General features: G+C 41.3%; 1 protein-coding gene across 1 annotated transcript; it reads right to left on the bottom strand.

Moving 5' to 3' along the window:
* Window positions 1-38: 38 nt before the first annotated feature.
* myo1hb (myosin IHb) lies at window positions 39-19,700 on the bottom strand. Its single transcript, XM_015941673.3, has 32 exons — window positions 19,617-19,700; window positions 18,624-18,785; window positions 18,159-18,274; window positions 17,117-17,315; window positions 16,951-17,031; window positions 16,696-16,875; window positions 16,520-16,618; window positions 16,321-16,434; window positions 16,164-16,235; window positions 15,958-16,077; window positions 14,845-14,912; window positions 14,672-14,777; window positions 14,507-14,587; window positions 14,347-14,438; window positions 14,008-14,102; window positions 13,884-13,930; window positions 9,828-9,908; window positions 9,644-9,749; window positions 9,444-9,561; window positions 9,244-9,357; window positions 9,096-9,172; window positions 8,957-9,025; window positions 8,782-8,866; window positions 8,551-8,713; window positions 7,095-7,178; window positions 2,555-2,648; window positions 2,381-2,436; window positions 2,078-2,213; window positions 1,321-1,391; window positions 1,109-1,206; window positions 925-1,024; window positions 39-856 (listed from the first exon to the last, which is right to left on the bottom strand). The coding sequence occupies exons 2-32, from the start codon at window positions 18,747-18,749 to the stop codon at window positions 830-832; spliced, it is 3,075 nt and encodes a 1,024-aa protein (XP_015797159.3). The 5' UTR covers window positions 18,750-18,785; window positions 19,617-19,700; the 3' UTR covers window positions 39-829.
* Between the last annotated feature and the right edge of the window lie 1,468 nt (window positions 19,701-21,168).

Below are 21,168 nucleotides of genomic sequence, written 5' to 3'. Positions count from 1 at the left end.
TGATATATTTTAAGTGTTTAAAGAATAATTTTATTGTAAACTGAAATAAATCAACAATAATACAATACATGGTTTCTTTATGACATTAAAATTATTTTTTTCAGTACGCGCTAAACTTAACAAGCCATTTGTTTTTTGTATTGGGATTAAAAAGACATTAAATGGTGTATTAAGGAAAACATGAGGAAAAGGTAAAGAACCATAATTTGAAGCATGCAGATAAATCTAAAAGCTAAATCACAAAAATCTTTTAAAAATATGACCCTGATTTAAATGAGACGACAGCTTTGCAGATTTTCTTTGATGAAGCTGCAAAGCAAAACATTTCAAGAATTAGATTTTAACTAAACTCGTCGGTAAGTTCCACCGACGTCCAGCAGGGGAAGCTGCTAAATAAAGACGATGTTCTAATTTTAGTTTTTGCTTTAATAAACTCTGAAAATGTTCATAAAGATAAAAACTCAAAACGCAGCTTCCATATAAAGGTGTGGCAATGTTAAGCCCTAATAAATGTTGCAGTCATGGCTTCAGAAATATGTTATCATTTTACTGAACATTAAAAACAAAAAATCTTCAGTTTTTAGTTGATTCTGTTCTAGGATCAGTTACTTCAGAGGTGATTTACACCCAAACATCATCTACATGAACAAGTTTTATAACTACATTTATTGGCAGGATCTGTACATCAACAGATAAACTCTGACATTAATCTAAAGATGCAAACTTAAAAAAAGTCAGCTGATGTAAAATTTTGAAAACAGGTGGTGAGCTGTGTAGCATGGCTGCTGACTCAGGACCACTACGAGCACCATGTGATCCTGCATATTCTTCATCTGGACTTGACTCTCGTTGATTCCTAGAAAACACACAGAGCTCAATCATGTCTTGAAAAATAAACCACCTTTACATAAACTCCACACTCACCACCATCAAGTGGCCATTCTTTGCCCTGTAGACCATGGACTCCTGACCACTTTTGAAGTCCACAAACCCTTCTCTGCCAGGCTGGATGTCAAATCTCACACTGAATTAAAAAACGTTAAAAACACATATTTACATTGAGCTGTAATAGTATTGAATGTTGGCTCCAGTAGTCCAGATTTTGTACCTCCCCTGGACCACTTTGACGCAGCTCTGCTTGTCAGCAACAACACTCAGTTTAGTCAGAGCTTCATACAGGTAGTCGCACTGCAGAACCAGATCCCCCTGAAAAGGTTACAGCAAACGGATCACTAAAATACTGCAGCTATTCACTAGTTTAATAAGTAAACCAATCATGTGCATCTTATTTAGTCAGCTCAGGTGTGTAAGTACATCTACCTTTTGTTTGATATCATCACAGGTAACATGAAAGATGAGGAAGTTGTCACTTAGGTTGCTCACAGACACACCTAGAGTAGAAGTTACCTTTAAAACCAACAATGAACCAATGATGTGCATATGTTTAAGCATCTATAAACTAAGCAGCTGAGAGAACCACCTGATCCTAATCCTAATCCAGGGCACAAAACTGGAAGACAACAAAGAAGAAGACATAACAATGATTTATATAATGTCTCTCAAGAACAAAAATAAAATGATTTAAAAAATCGTGAAAATGGGAAAAGTAAAGATTTCTGATTTAAAAAATGTGAGAACAGGGAAAAAAGAAAATTTATAAGAAAATGGTAATCAATGGGTCATGGGAGAAGGCATCATTGGTAGAAAAAGCAGAATGAGGAGAAGGTTATAATGAAAACTACAGACATATTAAAAATAACAAGTATCTCTGGTTTCTTCTGTTGCTGAAAATAGAAACCATGAGATCCCATTCATGGGGGAGTTATGTTGTCATTAAGAAACAAATCAAACATCTCTAGGCTGACATAATTTTGGGGTTTTAGGAAATTATTCAACACAGATAAATGCTGGAGATCGACAAACGTAGGCACTGAAAAAAACACTATCAGAGATGTATTTTTATTTCTAAATCAGGATATTGCCCCATCTGATTACATAGAGTGGGTGGGGCTTAAAACCTAAATTGAACCAACCACTAGGGGGAGCCTTTGTTCCAACTGTTTGTGTCACGTGCTACCTCTTAGAGAGGCGTAATCGATTCTCTGCTTGATTTTTGCCTCTTCGATCAGGTAGGCGGCTTCTTGGGTGAAGATGAGCTGCCGAAGGCGAGGCCTGAAGCCGTTCCTGTCGTATTTCACCACTGGCACACTGTACTGTTGAGGAAAAACATCCACACAGAATGCATACTTTTATAATTAGGGTTTTAATAAAGAGTCATGGTTGTAATTTCATTCTTGATATCCTGACTAAAGGAAATCTTGGGAAAAAGGATAGATAAGATGAAAACAGAGATACAACCTGATCTGAGGTGTTTGTTCACCTTGATGTGTTCGTGTCGGATCAGCTGAAGGACCTTGATGTTTATGTCTTCTAAAGCTTCACAAAATATTTTTAAAAAGTATTAAATTAACAATGGAGCACTAAATAAACAATTTTATATGCACTAGTATTTGTAACGTCTGATATAAGAGGAAAATAACAAGTAGCGTCCTACCGATCCTAGTGTCCACAAACGGTCGGCCCACGCTGAAGGTGTAGTTTTCTTTTTTCCCTTTGAACATGGAGCTCGTCTGAACTTTCATCTGGAGCTAAAGAAGGAAGATTTTACTAAGTATGTTATTTTTTCACTTCACAAAGAACATTAAGTACTAATGCACATCATAAAGACACATCCCAACAATATCTAATTTTATCACATCATTTTTAGATTGTGTAAAACATCTGCAAAGTGGATGTAAATTCATTATACTTTGCATTCATAAAACTTCTCTTTAGTAGACTAAAGTCTCTGTTGCCGTAAATCCTCTAATATTAGCCTGTATTCAATTAACTGCCGGGTATCATATGTTGGCCGGTGTCGGAGTCGGCGGAGGTGAATAATGGCCGGTTTCTTATTGTGGCTGGGTGGAATGTGGTAACAAGCAAGTACGGGGGCGGTTGTGTCATCCGTCTCACTTTTGATTTGCCAGTGATAGACCGCGAGGGTAGCTTTAACCGTGCAGAGACAAAGAGGAGGCGAAAATTTGATATCAAGTTCAAAGAGAACGTGCTGATTATGCTGCAGAACACTCTGGGGAGCAGTAGCAGGGGTTGTATGAACTAGTCACTAGTCGACTTCACCGCTCTATAGTGACGTTTTATGCCTGTCACCGACTAGTCGCTGTCACGTGATAATGACCGGCAAGATGCAGCCCTCGGAAAAGACAGCAGCCTGCTGTCAGCAGGTGACAAACTCCTGCGCATGGGGGGGGGGGGGGGGGGGGCAACGCGCTGTGCCAGAGCGTCAGTACTGACACGCGATCGTTCATGTCGGCACATTTCCTTTAATGTTTTCTGTCTTTTATTTGCGCCTGAAGCGTTTCGCTGCTGTGGATCGGGGCGCATCACCTTGTCCTCCGGTGACGCACTGATCACTGATGCGGCCACCAAGCAGCGAGCACTCCGCTGTTTTTGCGGTCGGTAGATCTTTTAGAACTGCAGTTCAAAGGTAACTCATAAGGTGAATATATATGATCCTGGGTAGCAGTTTCTCTTTAGGATTGAGAGGAGATGCAGGAAGATAATAAACAGACAGGACAGAAAAATAGTCAAATAAAAACAAGTTAGTTTTTGTACCTGCTGGTTGCAACAAACAGACACCATTGAAGGTAATCAGAAGGGAGGAACAGAAAATGAAATAATTATTTTAATGTTTAGAGCAGCAGAAACTCCGAGAGGCTGCAGGCGCATCAGTGAGTTTGCGGCCGCTGCGCAGGGGGAGGGGGGAGAGGGCTGAAGCAGAAACTACCGTTGTTAAAATAAATGTGTTTAACTTTGAAAATGTGGGCACAATTTTAATTGTCAAAAACTCCAGCGAACCATTAGTTCATTTTGCTCAAATAGAAATTGAGGCCTGCCTCTAATTCTGGTCCTCCTTCCAATAAAGGCCTGGAGCTTGATGAGTTTGAGTCAAATACAGACCCAGGCCTGTATTAGAGGATTTACAGTATTCATGTTCTTCACCATCATCCTTAAAACGTTGGTTACAACATCAAACATATGATTGATCATTAAGCATGATCCATATTGGTTTTTTTAACCGATATCTGATATTGTCTAACTACTAATTTATGATACCGATATATGTGGGTCCCACCTAATAAAAAAGGAAAACATAAATCATTTAGGTAGCTAACATCACATGTGCTTAAACATCATGAATGCTTAATAGAATAGAATAGAATAGAATAGACTTTATTGATCCCACAGTGGGGAAATGCACTTGTTACAGCATTTCCAACACTTAAAAGAAAAATCTGAAAAAGAAATTATGACAAAGGTACATGTACTGTATATACTCATAGGCAGTAAGCTAGTATTGTAACCTTCAACCACTAAAAACCACGAATAAAAATTGAGTGATAAAAGGATTAAAGGATTTTAGCAGATGGGAATTAAATCTGAAGGACCTCTGTCATGTTCTGTGTCCCTGTGATCCCCAGCCCTCTCCAGGTTGCCCTGAGGTGTCCCCTTGTGTTCTGCGTCCTTGTAGTCCCCAGCCCTTTTTGTCCCCAGCTCCCTCCAGGTTTCCCTCATGTTAGTCTCCCCCCTGAAGTTTTCTATAGGTTTAGAATTTCAGTTCTTTAGTCTCCTTTAGTGTGTGTGTTCCCTTCCCCACTTTAGATCATTTGTTTACTTATTTTTAGATTTCCCTGTGTCTTTGGTTCTACAGTGTTTAAGTTAAGTTTGGGTTATTTTAATAGCTTTGGTTTATAGGATTAAGATATGGGGTTTCTCCCCTGCCTTTTTCTACTTCTTCCCTCAGTTCATTAGTTTCACCTGTGCCCAATTCCCCACGCACATGCTCCTCGTCTCCTATCACCCAGCCCCTGTGTATATAACCCCGTCTGTGTCTCAGAGTTTGTCGGTCCATTGTTGTTAGTGAGTGTTGTTTTGTCCCCCCACTAGGTCTCTAGGTTTTTGCTAAAAGTGAGCTTTTTTTTAACCCCCCCCCCCCCCCCCCCCCCCCCCCCCCAGGGTTTGATGATAGGCTTGGCTTCATGCCCTTTTTGGATTTTTGGATTATCGTCAGCCTCCTCTAGAGGTGAAGGTGGCTTTGGCCCTTATACAGAGCATCTGTGTTGTTGGACCAGTTCAGTTTGCTGTTGAGGTGAACACCTAGACACTCATATGTTTCCACCACCTCAGTGTCCACTCCCTGGTTTACTGGTGAGTGAGGGGGAGTGGTTCTCTGGAAGCCAATCACCATTTCCTTTTGTTTTACTGGTGTTCAAGCAAAGATGGTTACACTCACACCAGTCAACAAAGTCCATGGTGGCTTATCTGTACTTCTGGTCATTCCCCTCAGACACACAGTTGATGAGGAAGTTGATGGTCCATGTAGTCAAATTTTCGTCCACTACTGCCCCCCTAATCTTCTGCTACAGTAGGCACGGCTGGATGGCGTTGAAAGCACTTGAAGTTGAAGAACACGATTCTTACTGTGCTTTTTTGCATCTTGAGATGAGTCAGCGCCCGGTGCTGCAGGTAGATGAGGGCATTCTCTACCTACATGTTTGACTCATATGCAAATTGCAGTGGGTCTATTTTCGGGCTAGCCACTGAACGTAGATGGGTGAGGATGAGTCCCTCCATAGTCTTTATCAGATGGGAGGTCAAGGTGACCGGTCTGTAGTGTTTAAGCTTTACCCCCCCCCCCCCCCCCCCCCAAACCCCCCCACCCCCCCACCCCACCCCCCACCCTGTCCTATTTGAGGAAAGTTGACCATGGAGCAGGGTTGATGGTTTATCCCTTGGGTCCATGTGGCAGGGATGGGGAGTGATCACCACCTCACCCCTGCCACGTAGACCACAAGGGATCAATCCTGCTCAATGGTCAACTTCCCTCACGGGGTCACCCATTTGGACAGTGGGAGGGTTAAACATTATCCGTACAAAATTTAAACTACAATTTACGTATGCAATAGGAAAAAATATCCTGTTTAATTAATCTCCAACAGCAGCTGAATGACTTTTTCCCTGAGATAAGCCTGACTAAGGCTCTGTGACGCCTCAGATAAGTTCATTCAGATTAAGTTCATGACTGTAAAAAGTTTGATTGATAAATTAATACATAGCACAGGTAAATTAATGATAAAAGTAAAAATGTTGTAGGATTTGAAAACGGATCCAAGTGAGACATTGCTGTTACAAAAAATCTTTGTTGTATTGTCTATGTGAAACGCAATAGGGGGAACACTCTCAACTCAAACATATCACAGAAGTGGTTTCTGTTTTCTTCCCTCCCCATTGTTTCGTTAATGACGCAAATAGAACATTAAATGGCTCACTAACACGGTAATCTTGCTTTATACGTTTGTACCTTGGAGAACATGTCTTTGTAGCCATCAATGTGTTCAGGGAATGTTTGAGCATGTGTTAAAGTTACTTAGTTCATAAAATGTAAGCAGTGTGAGCGCACACATGCTAAGGTAGGCTAATTGCTAAGTGCAACGCTAAGATGTGTTTGTCAGTAATTTATTTTTTTCTGTTTCCGTATATTGTAGTGACAAAACATTTCTAAAGATCTTCGTTAAAACAGGAAGCCATGGGTGAAGATTCTGGTTCTTGTTTTAGTTGCATCGCTAGCTGGCTACACACAGCTACATCTAAGGACAGCAGATTCTTTATACAGGGCAATTTCATAATTATTCACAAGTTGTGCCAAAAAAAACTAAATATCTCTAAAACTAAACCTCAGATATGTCCTATTTTTGTATTTTGAGAGAGAAGAGATGAAGCCGAAGAGTTTGATGTATAATATGTTCATGGTACAAATGTTGGGTCACTAAGGAGTAAAAACCGATACCAATATTTTGCAATATTACATTTTAAGGCCAATATCAGCTGATAATATTGGACATCCCTATTAATCACTGAATTCTATAGATGAGCATTTCATGGGTTCTTGAAATTAAGAGAATGTAGAGTAAACATGATTTTGATGTTATTTGTAGATTTCATGTAATATTTGTTACAAACATATTGAACTGTACCTGAGATCTCCTTTGAGGAGCAATCCCGCGGACATACTTCCTCACTAGTTGGCGACTGTAGATCTTGTGCAAGAGCTGGGAACACTACAAAAACACCAACAGATTAAAAATATAATAACTTTCATAAACTGTGAACTGCCCCCTGATGCACTTCAATGGCACATTCTAATTTCCTGTCTGGCTCATGCAATTTCTTTCTTTAACTTCATAACAATCTGCATGTGGCATCTGGAAAAAATAGACAACTTGTGGCATTATTCCGGAGTTCCGAATCTGGATTCGCACAGCAAAGCAGCTGGTGTGAATGCTCTGATTGGACTCAATGGTTTTTCGATCCACGCAAAAGCCATATGGAATCTGTTCCACATTCGGTGTGAATGGCTTCAATCGCTATCATTCCTGATGTTCTGGCATCTTGCCTCTGACTGGCTAACAGCAACGTGACTCTTCCACGGTCTCCGTTTGCTCTGCATCGTTGATGTTTTATCCCCACACATAACACAAGCTTAAATTAGTTCTGCCATGTTGTGCCAAAATACTCCCGCTCTCTCTTGGCTGCAAAAGTCAACACAGCCTTCCCTGGTCACAAGCCAAGATGGGTGTGTCCATGATTTTCAGTGTGACGAAGATCTACGTGGCTTTTTCTGACCCGAGCGTTTCCTCGTCTATTCTCTTTCAGCAGCTAATGCAGGAAATAGGGGTAAAATACTATTTTCACATTTAGCCTGCAAAGGTGTGGAACTCTGAAACTATTTTTAATGATTATGTCTGATTATAATCTGTCATTCTGAGTTTTTCATGCAGGCTGAACTTGAAAATAGTTTCCTACACCCATCTCCTGCGTTTGCTTCTGATAAAAAATAGACAGTGAAACTCACGGATTGGAAAAGCATGACAGATCAATGTCACACTGTCACTTAGCATGCATAGACTCACCCATCTTAACTCACAACGGTGAAGGCTGTTGTTAGTATAATGTCCAGGAATCAGCAGACAACAGCCTGACTAGTAGAAGCTAACCTTTAGCATTAGCAACGTCACTACACAGATAAACTCCTCCAGGCTTGTGTTATGTGTGGGGATAAAAAAATCCATGTTCCAAGTCAGTAGTAGAATCCTGTTACTGTTATCCAATCCGAGCTAGATGTCCAAATATCAGGAAAAATAACTCCAGATCCTGCCGTGCCTATGCCACTCTCTGAAGCAGCAGACTTGTCGGTGCTGATTCAAACTTTTCTGGGCTTTTTTTGTTCCAGGTACTGCTTGTAAGGCATTCATTCATACCAGAGACCACTGCAAATGTATTGATTAAACAAGTGAATCACACCTTTAACTTAGAGTGACTGATCATAGTTCTAAAGTAGCAAGTAAGAAAGGATTTCTCAGTGAGCTTGCTCTTTAAATATCAGACCCATTGCATTGAGCTATTTGGATGTGGAGCAGCTAAGTCACTCACCTCCCTCATGACAGGAGGCGGGGTGAGCCAGCAGTCCTTCTCCAGGACCGTTTTGGGAAGGGTTTCCTTCAGCCGTGTGAGGTAGCTCTGCCTCACATAGGCCAGGTATTCACTGTTGTCGATGCAGGCTGGTTGATTTCTGGTCATGAAACCTTTAATGAACCTGACACAAGTCCTTGCTGGTCACCTTCAGGCCTTCATCATTACAGACATGGTTTCTATCACACTGACCTCTTGATGACCTTCACAGCCCAAGCTCTCCTCTCACGCTCCTTCCTCGCCATCAGACCTCTCCAACAGGTCTCGATCTTTGTGGCTGTTTTAATGGATCCAGACAGTTTAATTAAATTTCATATTTGTCCTTGAACTCAGTTGTATTAAAAATATATTTATAATCACGCCTCACCGGCCTCTTTCTGTTTCAGGTAGTCCTCTTTCACCCTGTAGCCTTTGTATTTGGCCTGAATCCTTGTTGCTATAAGCACAGATAGGAATTTTATTCTATATATTTGTCCTGCAGCTGAAGTCACTGAGCCTCATCTCACCTAGCTTATGTTTGCAGATCTGAAAGGCATCCTCTGTGGCAAACAGAGTTCTCGGGTGGCGGATGAAAATCTTTGTCCTTGCGATAAAAAGAACTCGGGTAAAATAAAAATAGTAAGTTTAACTTTACTTCCACATGAAGCTCCCTACCTTCCCATCTTGTACTCATCAGATTTGTAGCCCAGGTGTTTAACGAGGCACAGCACACCTTCTGCTGGAGTACCTTTCCAGTTTGGCCAGGTGTCTGGACACAGAGCCTTGTACCTAAACACACAAAGGCAACATGATTTAAAAATGCAGGCCAAATAAAATAAAACATTTTGAGAGTAAAAATGACTTATTCAACTCACCTCTGGAGAAAGAGCTCATATTTGCGGCGATATGCAAAACCAGCTCGTCTGACTCTCAGGTGCTCCATCAGCCCAAGATATTTCACCTGATGTCTCACCAGCACATCATCGAATTGTCCTGCAGGACGCACCGCAGCACTCCCGTCACGTTCAGGGAGACACACAGTCAGGTATGAGCTGCGGAGTTTAGAAGGTCTCACCTGACTGCTTGGACTCGTTGGGTTTGATGCAGCGGACGTACCAGGGTTCTTTGGACATCAGGATTTCAGTCAGTCCTGCCAAGCTGTTCTTAAACTGAGTCACCACCTCAGAAGAATATATGAAATGTGTGAGTAATTATGTATTTTTCACGAAGGAGGTGTTATGATCTGAGTTGTTCCTTACAGTTTCAGGTCTCTTTTTGCTTTCTGGTTCAGAAGAGGGGAAGCAGTTTTTGATGATGCCATTCTTGGACTGTCTCATGACCTTTTAGAGGAACAGAGAAGTTGTGAGTGAGTCCATCCAGGTCAGATATACCTGTACATTACAGTTCCTGATGCTGATGAAATGAAGGAGTCACAGAAGCAGAGAGGGATTTTAAACACATCAGGGACATGGGTTTGTTTGGAAAAGCTTCTGTTATTGTGAATTTTTTCCTGGAGCATTTAAAACATGCACACAAAAACTTGTAAACTACTTGTGATTAGTGTTTCTGTGGTGTGCTTTAGTGATGGGTTGTGGTAAAACTGAAATCCATCTCTGAAATTTTCAGCATGACTTGAAATTATTACATTAAGAACTAAAACTGTGACTCTAAAGCTTGCCGCACACGAGAGCAGACTGCTGAGCAAACGGCCTTGAATGACCGTTTGCTCAGCAAATACTTCGCTGTGTGCGCCTAATTTTCACTGAGTCTTCCAGCTTCACGCTGAGGAATATCTGACCAGTTTGATATTTTCCACCTCACGGGGGGTAAAAACTTGCCATGTGCGCATTACGTTCCAAAAAGACCTGATAGGTCTCTTTCTTCAGCTTGACAGCATCCCTAACTGCCAGTGTCCACCAGCGGGTCCTGGGGTTGCCGCTACGACAGCCACCAACGACTCTGTAGCCACAGCTCTGGTCAGCCACCTAAACAATGAAGGCACAGAACAGGGCCCATTTGGACTCAATGTTCCCCGCCTCCCCGGAATATTTTGTAAGTTCTGTTGGAGGTGGGAATTGAACCTCCTTCTGACAGGACGTTCCCAGTAGACCCTCACTATACGTTTGGCCCTGCTAGGTCTGACCAGCGTCCTCCCCCACCATCTGATCCAACTCACCACCAGGTAGTGGTCAGTTGACAGCTCCACCCCTCTCTTCACCTGAGTGTCCAAGACATGCGGCTGCAGATCAGACGAAACAACAACAAAGTCGATCATCGAGCTACGGCCTAAGGTATCCTGGTGCCAAGAGAACATATGGACACCTTTATGTCTGAACATGGTGTTCATTATGGACAATCAATAACGAGCACAGAAGTCCAATAACGAAACACAGCACCAATTCAAATCAGAAGGGCGATTCCTCCCAACCACACCTCTCCAGGTCTCACTGAGTCCATGTGAGCGTTAAAGTCACCCACTAGAACAAGGGAGTCACCAGAAGGAGCGCTCTCCAACCAACACTCCATCCAAGGTCGCCAAAAAAGGATGGGTAGAGGGAACTGCAGTTTGGTGCACAAGCACAGACAACAGTCAGCGCTCGTCCCCTCGCTCGTAGGCAGAGGGAGGCTACTGAGATCCGCCCAAACCAAGAGGTAAAGAAGAAACCAAAGATCACTGTGGCTGATCAGAGAGCTATCAGGAGATGGGAGAAAGTGGTAGAAGGTCAATCATCACTGCAGCATTCCACCAGTCAGGGCTTTATGGCAGAGGGGCCTGTCGGAAGACTCTCCTCAGTGCAAGACACATGAAACCCTGCATGGAGTTTGCTAAAAGAAACCCGAGGAACCCAAAGATAGTGAGAAAGAAGATTATCTGGTCTAACTTGACCAAGATAGGACTGTTTGGCATTAATTCTAAGCAGTATGTGTGGAGAAAACAGGGCGCTGCTCATCACTTGCCCAATACAGTCCCCACAGTGAAGCATGGCGGTGGCAGCATCATGCTGTGGGGGGGATTTTCAGCTGCAAAGACAAGATGACTGGTTACAATCGAGGGAATGATGAATGTGGCCATTTACAGGGAAATCCTGGAAAAGAACCTTCTCCAGAGTGCTCAGGACCTCAGACTGGGCTGAAGGTTTACCTTCCTGCATGACAATGACTCTAAAGCACACAGCTAAAATAACAAAGGAGTGGCTTCACAGCAACTCTGTGACTGTTCTTGAATGGCCCAGCTAGAGCCCTGACCTAACCCCAAGTATCTATGGAGCAGAGGTGTGATCAAGTCACTGCTTTGCAAGTCACAAGTAAGTCACAAGTCTTTCCAGTCAAGTCCAAGTCAAGGACAACCAAGTCCAAGTCAAGTCTAAACTCAATGATCTGGAAGTCGAAGTCAATTCAAAGTCCATAACTTTGAATTTTCAAGTCATAATCGAGTCATCTGTCAAACTTCAATTTAATGACAATGATAATAAATAACATCCAGAAATAAAGCTTCTTAAAGCTTCATTTGTTTGCTCAAACAAGCAGAAAGTGCAACTAAACTTGATTATAAACAAAGTGCTGATGCATTTAGCAGTACAAGATAAACCCAGAATGAAGAACGATTTATGATTTTTGTCCATGTCGTGCCACTTTTGTGCTAAAATATCAAATATGCTCAAGTCATCATCAAGTCAATAGATGCAAGTCGATTCAAGTCACACGTCATTGGCGTTCAAGTCCAAGTCAAGTTGTCAGTCTTTATAGATTTTATCAAGTCAAGTCAGAAGTAACTAAAATAATGACTCGAGTCTGACTCAAGACCAAGTCATGTGACTCGAGTCCACGCCTCTGCTCTGGAGAGACCTAAATATGGCTGTCGACCATCGTTCACCATCCAACCTGACAGAACTGGAGAGGATCTGCAAGGAGGAATGGTAGAGGATCCCCAAATCCAGGTGTAAGAAGCTTGCTGCTGTCAGGATCTGCTTCAACCCCTCTGACTCTTGGTCTCGTTTACCCCTAATTAGTCGATTATTGGACTCGCCTGCCCCTTGTTATCCTACCCATGTGTTTCTGATTATCCGTGTGTATTTATACCCCGTTTTGCACTTATCCTTTGTCAGATCGTTGTTGGGTTTTCACCCTGTTACGGTGCTCCTGTTGTATCATCCTACCTGCTATCATTCATTAAATCCTTTTTTTACCTGATCTGGCATTTCTGCATCCTGGTCCAGCTCCACCACACATGGGTCCACCACCATCTACACTGCACCATGACAGTTGCATCTTTACCAAGAAGACTCATGGCTGTATTAGCTCAAAGGGGTGTTTCTACTAAGTACTGAGCAAAGGGTCTGAATACTTATGAACATGTGATATTTCAATTTTCTGTTTTTGATAAATCTGCAGAAATTTCTACAATTCTGTGTTTTTCTGTCAATGGTGGGTGCTGTGTACATTAATGGAAAAAATGGAGGGAAAAATCATTCAACTGATTATAGCAGATGGCTCCAATATAACAAAGAGTCAAAAATTGACAGGGGTCTGAAAACTTTCCATACCCGCTGTATGTAGAATAATTTGCATCCATCTATATGTACAAAACCAAACTTTCAGTTCAGCTGTGTTTGATTTTACAAGAACATTAGAAATGGACAGATGTGTGGACTCGAGTCACGTGATTTGGACTCGAGTCGGACTTGAGTCATTATTTTAATGACTTCTGACTTGACTTGATAAAATCTATAAAGACTTACGACTTGACTCGGACTTGAACGCCAATGACTTGTGACTTGAATCGACTTGCATCTGTTGACTTGATGATGATTTGAACATATTTGATATTTTAGCACAAAAGTGGCACAACATGGACAAAACTCATAAATCAAATTCTTCGTTCTGGGTTTGATCTTGTTCTGCTAAATGCATCAGAACTTTGTTTATAATCAGTTTCAGTTGCACTTTCTGCTTGTTTGAGCAAATAAATGAAGCTTTAAGAAGCTTTATTTCTGGATTTTATTTATTATCATTGTCATTAAATTGAAGTTGGACAGATGACTTGATTATGACTTGAAAATTCAAAGTTAAGGACTTGGACTTGACATGGACTTCCAGATCATTGACTTTGGACTCAACTTGGACTTGGTTGTGTTTGACTTGCACTTGACTCAAGACTTGACTGGAAAGACTTGTGACTTACTTGTGACTCGCAAAGCAGTGACTTGGTCACCTCTGGAAATGGATTAGGTACAGTAAATACAGCTCATGCATCGATGTACATAGAAATATGTTATTTCTCACTTAGAAGTCTTAGAATCAAACTTTTAAATCACCTCTTTTCCATTTCGATACAACAGATCATTGTTTTTGTCCAAGAATCCTGAATAAAAAACATCTTCATTAAATACTGTATAGAAATTTAATTTTCACATCTCACAAGTTTAGTAGCTGTCTTACCGACAACACAGTATGTAACCTCTCCAGCGTAGTGCAACAGGCGGAAGTCTCCTCTGTCCAGGCTCTTTCTTGTTTCTTTGCCCGCAAGTTTATGTCTAAAGCAGAACATTATGTTATATTTTCTACTATTTCTGATGGTGGGTTCTTCTGATCCCACCCCCCCCCCCCCCCCCCCCCCCGCACACTGCTCCTCAGGAAAACCTTTTCCTACCCTCCAGCCTGACAACCGACACCCAGGTTGAGTCCATCCTCTCGCTCCCTTTGAAGTGGATCTTCCTTCCCCAAGTTAGTCTGATTTCTGTTTTGTGTTTCCTGGGAAGCTAAAGTGTAAACACTCACGTGACAAAATGAGGATGGCCACCAATTTTTTCCTCCATCTTTTCCAGAAAGGTAAGATCTGTGGCTTCACCGGGGCGCAAACATTCCTCATCCTACAAGGATGAAATCATCAGCTATCCAAGCATCATCTTTCCATTGGATCATTGATTTAAATCCTAACCAACAAAGAGATGATTCCTCTGTGTTTTTCTTCCACAAGATCACAGATGATCTTGTTGTTGAAATATGGCACTGGTTCCCACTATTGATAAAATAAAAATGAGAGTGACTACAGTGGTTCATATGTCATTGTTCACAAATACAACAGGTTAGAGTGTGTTATTACTTCAATCCCTTCCATTTCGTACTCCTCCTGCTCTGATTTGAGGGTCAGCTGGATGAAAAGCTGCTGCAGCTTTTCGTTGCAGTAGTTGATGCAAAACTGTTCAAAGCTGAAACACACATGAAGATCTCAGCTTATATCTCGGAGAATTGAAATTTAAAAGTGTAACATCTCACCTGTTCACGTTAAAAACCTCAAACCCATAGATGTCCAGTAATCCGATTACTGTCTCCCTGGAGGAATCCTACATTTAACACAGAGATTTAAAGGAGGCAAGCATTCATTATTTTAATAAATTTGCTGTGGTCTCTACAATGAATGAATGCATTGTGTCATTTTCTGTGGGGGGGACAAAAAGCTCTGGCGCTCTTGTTTCAGGAGGAGTGGAGGGAAGAAAAAGGCAGGATTTGGAGTCTCACTCATTAATATTCATGATTTTCAAAAATCTTGCCTCTGATTGGCCAAAAGCAACACATGGACATCAGCATGAGTTGCAGCAGATGGCCGCTAATACTGAGCCAGGTTCTGTTGGAGGTTTTTTTTCTTGATAAAAGGGCTTTTTCCTCTCCACTGTTGCTACATGCTTGCTTAGTACAGGGTTTGCTTTAAAGTTACTGACACAACAAGTCAGTGACTCAATGCAATCTGCTTGGTTTCCTTAAGCCTGGACCACACTGTTTTTGGCTGTCACACTACTGCTCATGTCACACTGTGAGAACTCTAGAGAGGTGGCACAGATTTGTCTAGGACGGCCAAAGAACTCAATGTAATGTGGGCTTCAAATAGGAAACTACCGGTAATTGGTATAATGAACTGAATTCAATTGGAATCTTTACTTTGTGAAGTGGCTTGAGGTGACTTTTGTTGTTATTTGGTGCTAAATAAATAAACTGAATCGAACTGAAACTCTTCCACAGACTCTGGATCAGTTTTATCTAAACAAATAACACAAGCCTGAAGGAATTCTGCCTTGTGGTGGAGTTGCTAATGCTACTGGTTAGCTTCTACTAGTCACGACACGCTCTACTCTCTCCTGGCTGCAAAAATTAACAGAGCCTTCCCTGTTACACCCAAGATGGGTGAGTCCACGAATGCTCATTTACAGTGTGACACACGTCTATTTTCAGCAGCTGGTGTAAGGGGTAGAAGATTACTTTCGCTTGCAGCCTGCATGTGAAACTCAGAGTGATCAGTTGTATTCCAAAACGAACAAGTATTACATGAATTATATGTTTCTCAGTGAACCTTAGCTTTAAGGATTTAGGTTTTAGGATAAAATGATTGCTCACCTTGTTAGCCAATGATTCATTTATCTTATTGACCACCCAGTTGAAAGTACGTCCATAGATGGCTTTGGCAAGGGCGTCCCTGGCATACACTGCATGGTCCACAGAGAAGGGACTGAGCACCTTTAACATCAGAACAATGTAGTCCTTTTATTTCAAATCAGCAGCAAATACAAAGTTCAATGATTTTGGAGGTTTGGATGTTTCACCTCCTCTGATTTGGCTTCTATCTTTCTGTGAGTTAAGCCCTGTTGTAGCACCTGATTAGGAATCCCCAACAACTGCACGACCAGCACAAGGAATGAACAGAAATGTTAATTCGGAAGCTGCTGTGTTTGGACAAAGTTAAGTCTGACTGAGTTTCACCTTTGACACCCAGTGCATCTCCTGGTTGTTGTTGAGAGTGGCGTATCCTCGAGCATCGGCTTCAAACTTTATGTTCCCCATGTGCAGTACGCTGGCAATTATTCCAAATAAATTCTGCATTGAGTCAAGAGAAATAAATATCGATGAATCAAAATGACCATCATGCATGATTAGAATTAAGATTGAAATGGTTCCTCACCTCTGTTTCACTTTCACTGAACTCTATAACAGAGAGGGCCTTCCTCACCGTCTTCCAGTCACGTTTATCGTTGATGGAGCTAACTTTGGCACAATCCCCCTAAAACGAGGCAAAATCCTCTAAATAAGGAGTTCATTGATAAACTCATCGGATCTGAGGACTTGTGTTCGCCTGACTTGCACTAGGTAGCAGTAGTTCTTGCAGTTTCTCTCCAGGCCGAGCCAGCGGAGAAGCTCTTCCTCTCCTCCTTCCACCAGCTGGTAGAAGATGTGGAAGTTTCTCTCGCCATGGTTCTGATGGACAACACGGGATTTCTCCAGCAGGTAACTGAGGATGTGGCCACCAACAGCTCCACTCTGGATCCACAATTACACTGTTTTACAACACATACACATATATGTACATTTGCTGTTTAAGAGTCACGTTCCTACCTGGTGGTCAAACTGGATGTCCATGTATTTCCCAAAGCGGCTCGAGTTATCATTCTTCAGGGTTTTGGCATTTCCAAAAGCCTGGAGGTTCAACAAAAAATGCAAGTAAAATACCTGATTTCAAATTAAATATATAGCCTTAATCCAGAGCTAAACTGTCACTAACTTCAAGCACTGGATTAGAGAGTAGCAGCCTGTCCCGGACGTTGTTTAATACTTTGGTGCTCGGGCAGCTGACAGCGTAGAACTGGAGGATTTTCTTGGAGGCTTCGGTCTTTCCAGCCCCACTTTCCCCAGAGATCAGGATGAAATGGTTGTTGAACTCAGATTTCATGGTGCGGAAGACGTTATCTGCCAAAGCGTAGCTATGTTTACAAGTTAAAAGAAGAGAGAAAATTTCAGTCATTTGCAAAACACTTTTTTCTTTTCCACAATCAATCGTCTTTGTGTTGGAGAAAGGGTGGCCAGCAAACAAAGGTTTTGGGGTTTGTTTACTAAAGTTCTTCCATTGAAACGTTTCACATGAATTATTTCTCACTCCAACATTTTAACTGAAAAGTTTTATTCTTCCCTTTTAAACAAATTAGATTCAGGTTTTGGATACAGTGGTGCCCCCAAGGGGTGGTCAGGGGTGAACGTTATTAAAGTCAATACATTTTAATTTATTTATTTATTCTTTGTTTAACCAGGAAGGTCCCATTGAGATTAAAAACCTCCTTTTCAAGAGAGTCCTGGCCAAAAGGCAGCAAAAGTTACAGTTAAAAAATTTTCAGTTACACACACATGTTATGTACAAAGTTACCGAAGGCAGTTACAACACAGGGAATCTGTCTCAAGGGTTCTTAGTCTTGTTTTAAATGTGTTCAAGGAGATAAACTCGGTTAATTTCCAGGTTTCCTGCAGCCTTTTCCATGCAGAAGGAGCAAAGTGAATGAAAGCCCTTTTGCCCAGTTTGGTGTGCCGCCCCAAAATATTCACTGGCACCCCATGGGAAAATTTTCTAGGGGCACCACTGTTTGGATAAACAACGTTTGTTTACACTGTCCTTCTATAAACATCATAGCTGAAACCATGTTTTGTCATTTAAATGAAAGACTTTACTCTGAGGATCATACGTTTTCATAACTCTCCAATGTTCTTTCCTGTTGGATAGAAAATCCATAAACCTTCCCAAACTGATTTGCTTGCACATATTAAAGCATACTCACATGTGAGGTGGAAGCTCGAAGAAGTTAACTCCCATGTAGGTGTCCATTTGCTTCTTGCTGTAGATGTCTAACTCTTTATACGGGTTCACCGACACCAGCAGAGTCCCAATGTATGTCTTTGAAGATAAGACAAGGACATGAAGTCATGCTCTGCTGCTGGTGCACATTTGGTGACAAGCACAACTTTTCTTGATGCATAAAGGGCATGAAATGATATTCATGCATCATTCTTCTCCTTATATTTAGTTTTGTCCTCTATCAACAGCAATAAGTTAAGTTAATCACTTGTCATGGGGCAGCAACCTTGTGAGTACTCGCTCTGCAGACAGCTGCAATCTCAGCAACACAAGGTGCCACATTCAGCAGAAGTCGTATTGGGACATGAAAGGCTGAAGGTTGAGGGTGAAGACTGAGGATGGAGACGAAAACCAACACAGCAAAGGAAAAACACAGGAAACGACTCACGTAAATGAGATTCTCATGGAAGCGTTTCCTCAGGTTGTCCAGGAAGGCTCTCTCACTGGTGTAGGCGTCCAGGAGGACAAAGTCCTGGATGCCCACACGATCCCGGGCTGTCAGGGAGGCTTCCATGTTCCTCAGGATCCGGTTGCACCTCTCCTCCAGGCTCTTTGATGGACACATCAGACACCGCAAACAAAATGACAGAAACAGGGAAAAGTATGGATTTTATTCACAAATGTAAAAATACAAATCACAAAGAAAAGGAATGCACAGCAATTGTGTTTATATTTTTCTCTTTTATCTGTGTGACATTCAGGCAAATCTCTCTTTTTACATATATATATATATACAATTATTGTAGTAATAATTTATTATAATTTTTTTAATCTTTTTTTTTCATGCCATTTATGCTGAAGGACACACTCGCATACATGCTAACAAGCCTGGTGAAATATGTCTCCCCGTGGGCGTCTCACAGCCTGTCTGTTTGGGCTCATATCTGTGAATTCCTGTTAGTGGCCTTGGCTGCATCCTTTGTGCTCATGTCAAATCTAAATTCAGCCTTCGCTATCTTATCCGCCCTCTACAGAGATGTCACCCTTGTTTACGACAAGCCCAAGTACCTCATCAGCGTTGAAAACATGTTACTGCTGAGTTAAGAGCAGGCCTCATTTGCACCTAAGACTAAAGCTGTGTTGTTCATAATTAAATGCATAAACACAGGAGCTACTTAATGCACAACAGAATTTCTGCCAGGTAATAATCAGTAATCCGTTACACTTTAATTACGGCACTATGAAGGAGCCATCCGGCATCACGTTTCAGTTTGGTGTTCATCACTGCTGAGTCAGAATAACTGTGACCGACAGCTGTTGACCCAGCATATCAGAGCAACGTCTTGTAATCACATACAACTACAATAAATAATTTATGTACTGATGAAAACTGCATGGAGAGAAATGATTATTAAAATGCTCCAAAAGGTTTCAAACTTACCTGGAGGATCTTTAGTGTCTGACTGAGCTGCTGAAAAGATTTTTTTCTTCAGAGCCAAACTGAACATCTGCTTATATTGAAGGGAACACAGGAAACACTGATAGACTGCAGCCCCAGCTTCCTTCAATAGGAAGCTATAAATCATGTAGTGAGTGAGTAACATAGGATGTTGGATATATTTCTGAAGGCCAAAGTTGTTCTGGTAAATGAAATGTCTGTTAATCTTATGAGCTAATTTCAGGTTAATTAATTAAAATGGAAAATGCCAACAGCAGACAAAGATGGTAACATGGGAAAAGACACTCTATCCCCTAGGAATGGGATTTCTGTCTGGATCATGGGATTCCGTATTACAAGTTCACTTAAGAAGTGTTTATGTGTAGGAAATGTGCTTTATAATTGTTATTATTATTATTATTATTGTTGTTATTATTAGTATTGTTGTTGTTGTTGTTGTTGTTGTTATTGTTATTATTGGGATTAAAGATACAGAGTTCTTTTGGCGAGACCTCATATTACTTTTCTGTAGTTGTCATTCCTTCTATGTGCTCTGCCATCTTTTTCCAAACAGACATTTAATTTTGTATTTTTTATTTTATTTATTCAATGTGTCTAAATTCAATTTTTTAAAATTTGAATACTTTGAATAGTTAAAATATTTCTGCCACATGTTTTCTTGTTTTTTACTCCTTACATTTACCCTCCTTTCTTTCGTTCTTTTTTTTACCTGTTTGTAGCATTTGGCTACAAACAGGTAAACAAAACTGTTTCTGTGTTTAAAAAAAGAACAAAAGAATGGATTTAGAAAGACACAGCAAGAACACACCTAAGATTTACCCTCCTGTCGGTATTTAGATTCGATTTTTTTAGCAGCTGGGAGACCAAATATTTCCCCTCAGAGGGACCATTTAGGGCTATTCTATTCTATTGTTACAGGGTTTTGAGTCTGATCTATGAGTTAATGTGTATAAAATCTTTTTAAAATCTTGCAAAATAATTTCAGTATTTCAGAAAGAAAGAAAGAAAGAAAGAAAGAAAGAAAGAAACTCTAAATTTTCTAACATAGTTTAGTTTATAATTATTTCTCTGTGTATTTTACGCGTTCGGTAAAGATTTAAAAGCTTATTTTTAAAGGGGTATTCCACACACTAATGAAAGACGTATTTCCACCTGTCCATCCATCCTTTCATCTATTCTCTTCCACTTATCCGGGGTCGGGTTGCGGAGGCAGCAGCCTAAAGCCTGATTCATGCTTCTCCGTCTGAGTCAGTGCGGAGACACGCAACGTCCTTGCGGGTCTGCTGGAGAGCTCCGCAAGGACGGAAGCTCTCTTTTCTAAACATCCGTCAGTCGAGACGGACAACGCAAGCTTGTGATTGGTCAGGATGCCGCTGTCGTCTACACCGCCTCCATTGCGCCCTCGAAAACATAAAGAGAGCCGAGGATAACTAGCGGCAGACATGGAGCAGCTTGAAGAATACCTCGCGAAAAAACTCTAAAAACATGAACGTTTAATTCGCCGTGACTGGAAGAGTGAAAAGATGCGCAGCAA

The sequence above is a fragment of the Nothobranchius furzeri genome, chromosome 6 (genome assembly GCF_043380555.1).
Source record: "Nothobranchius furzeri strain GRZ-AD chromosome 6, NfurGRZ-RIMD1, whole genome shotgun sequence".
NCBI classification, from domain to species: Eukaryota; Metazoa; Chordata; class Actinopteri; order Cyprinodontiformes; family Nothobranchiidae; genus Nothobranchius; species Nothobranchius furzeri.
Note: the sequence above shows the minus strand (reverse complement) of the source record. Positions and strands in the feature narration are given on the sequence as shown.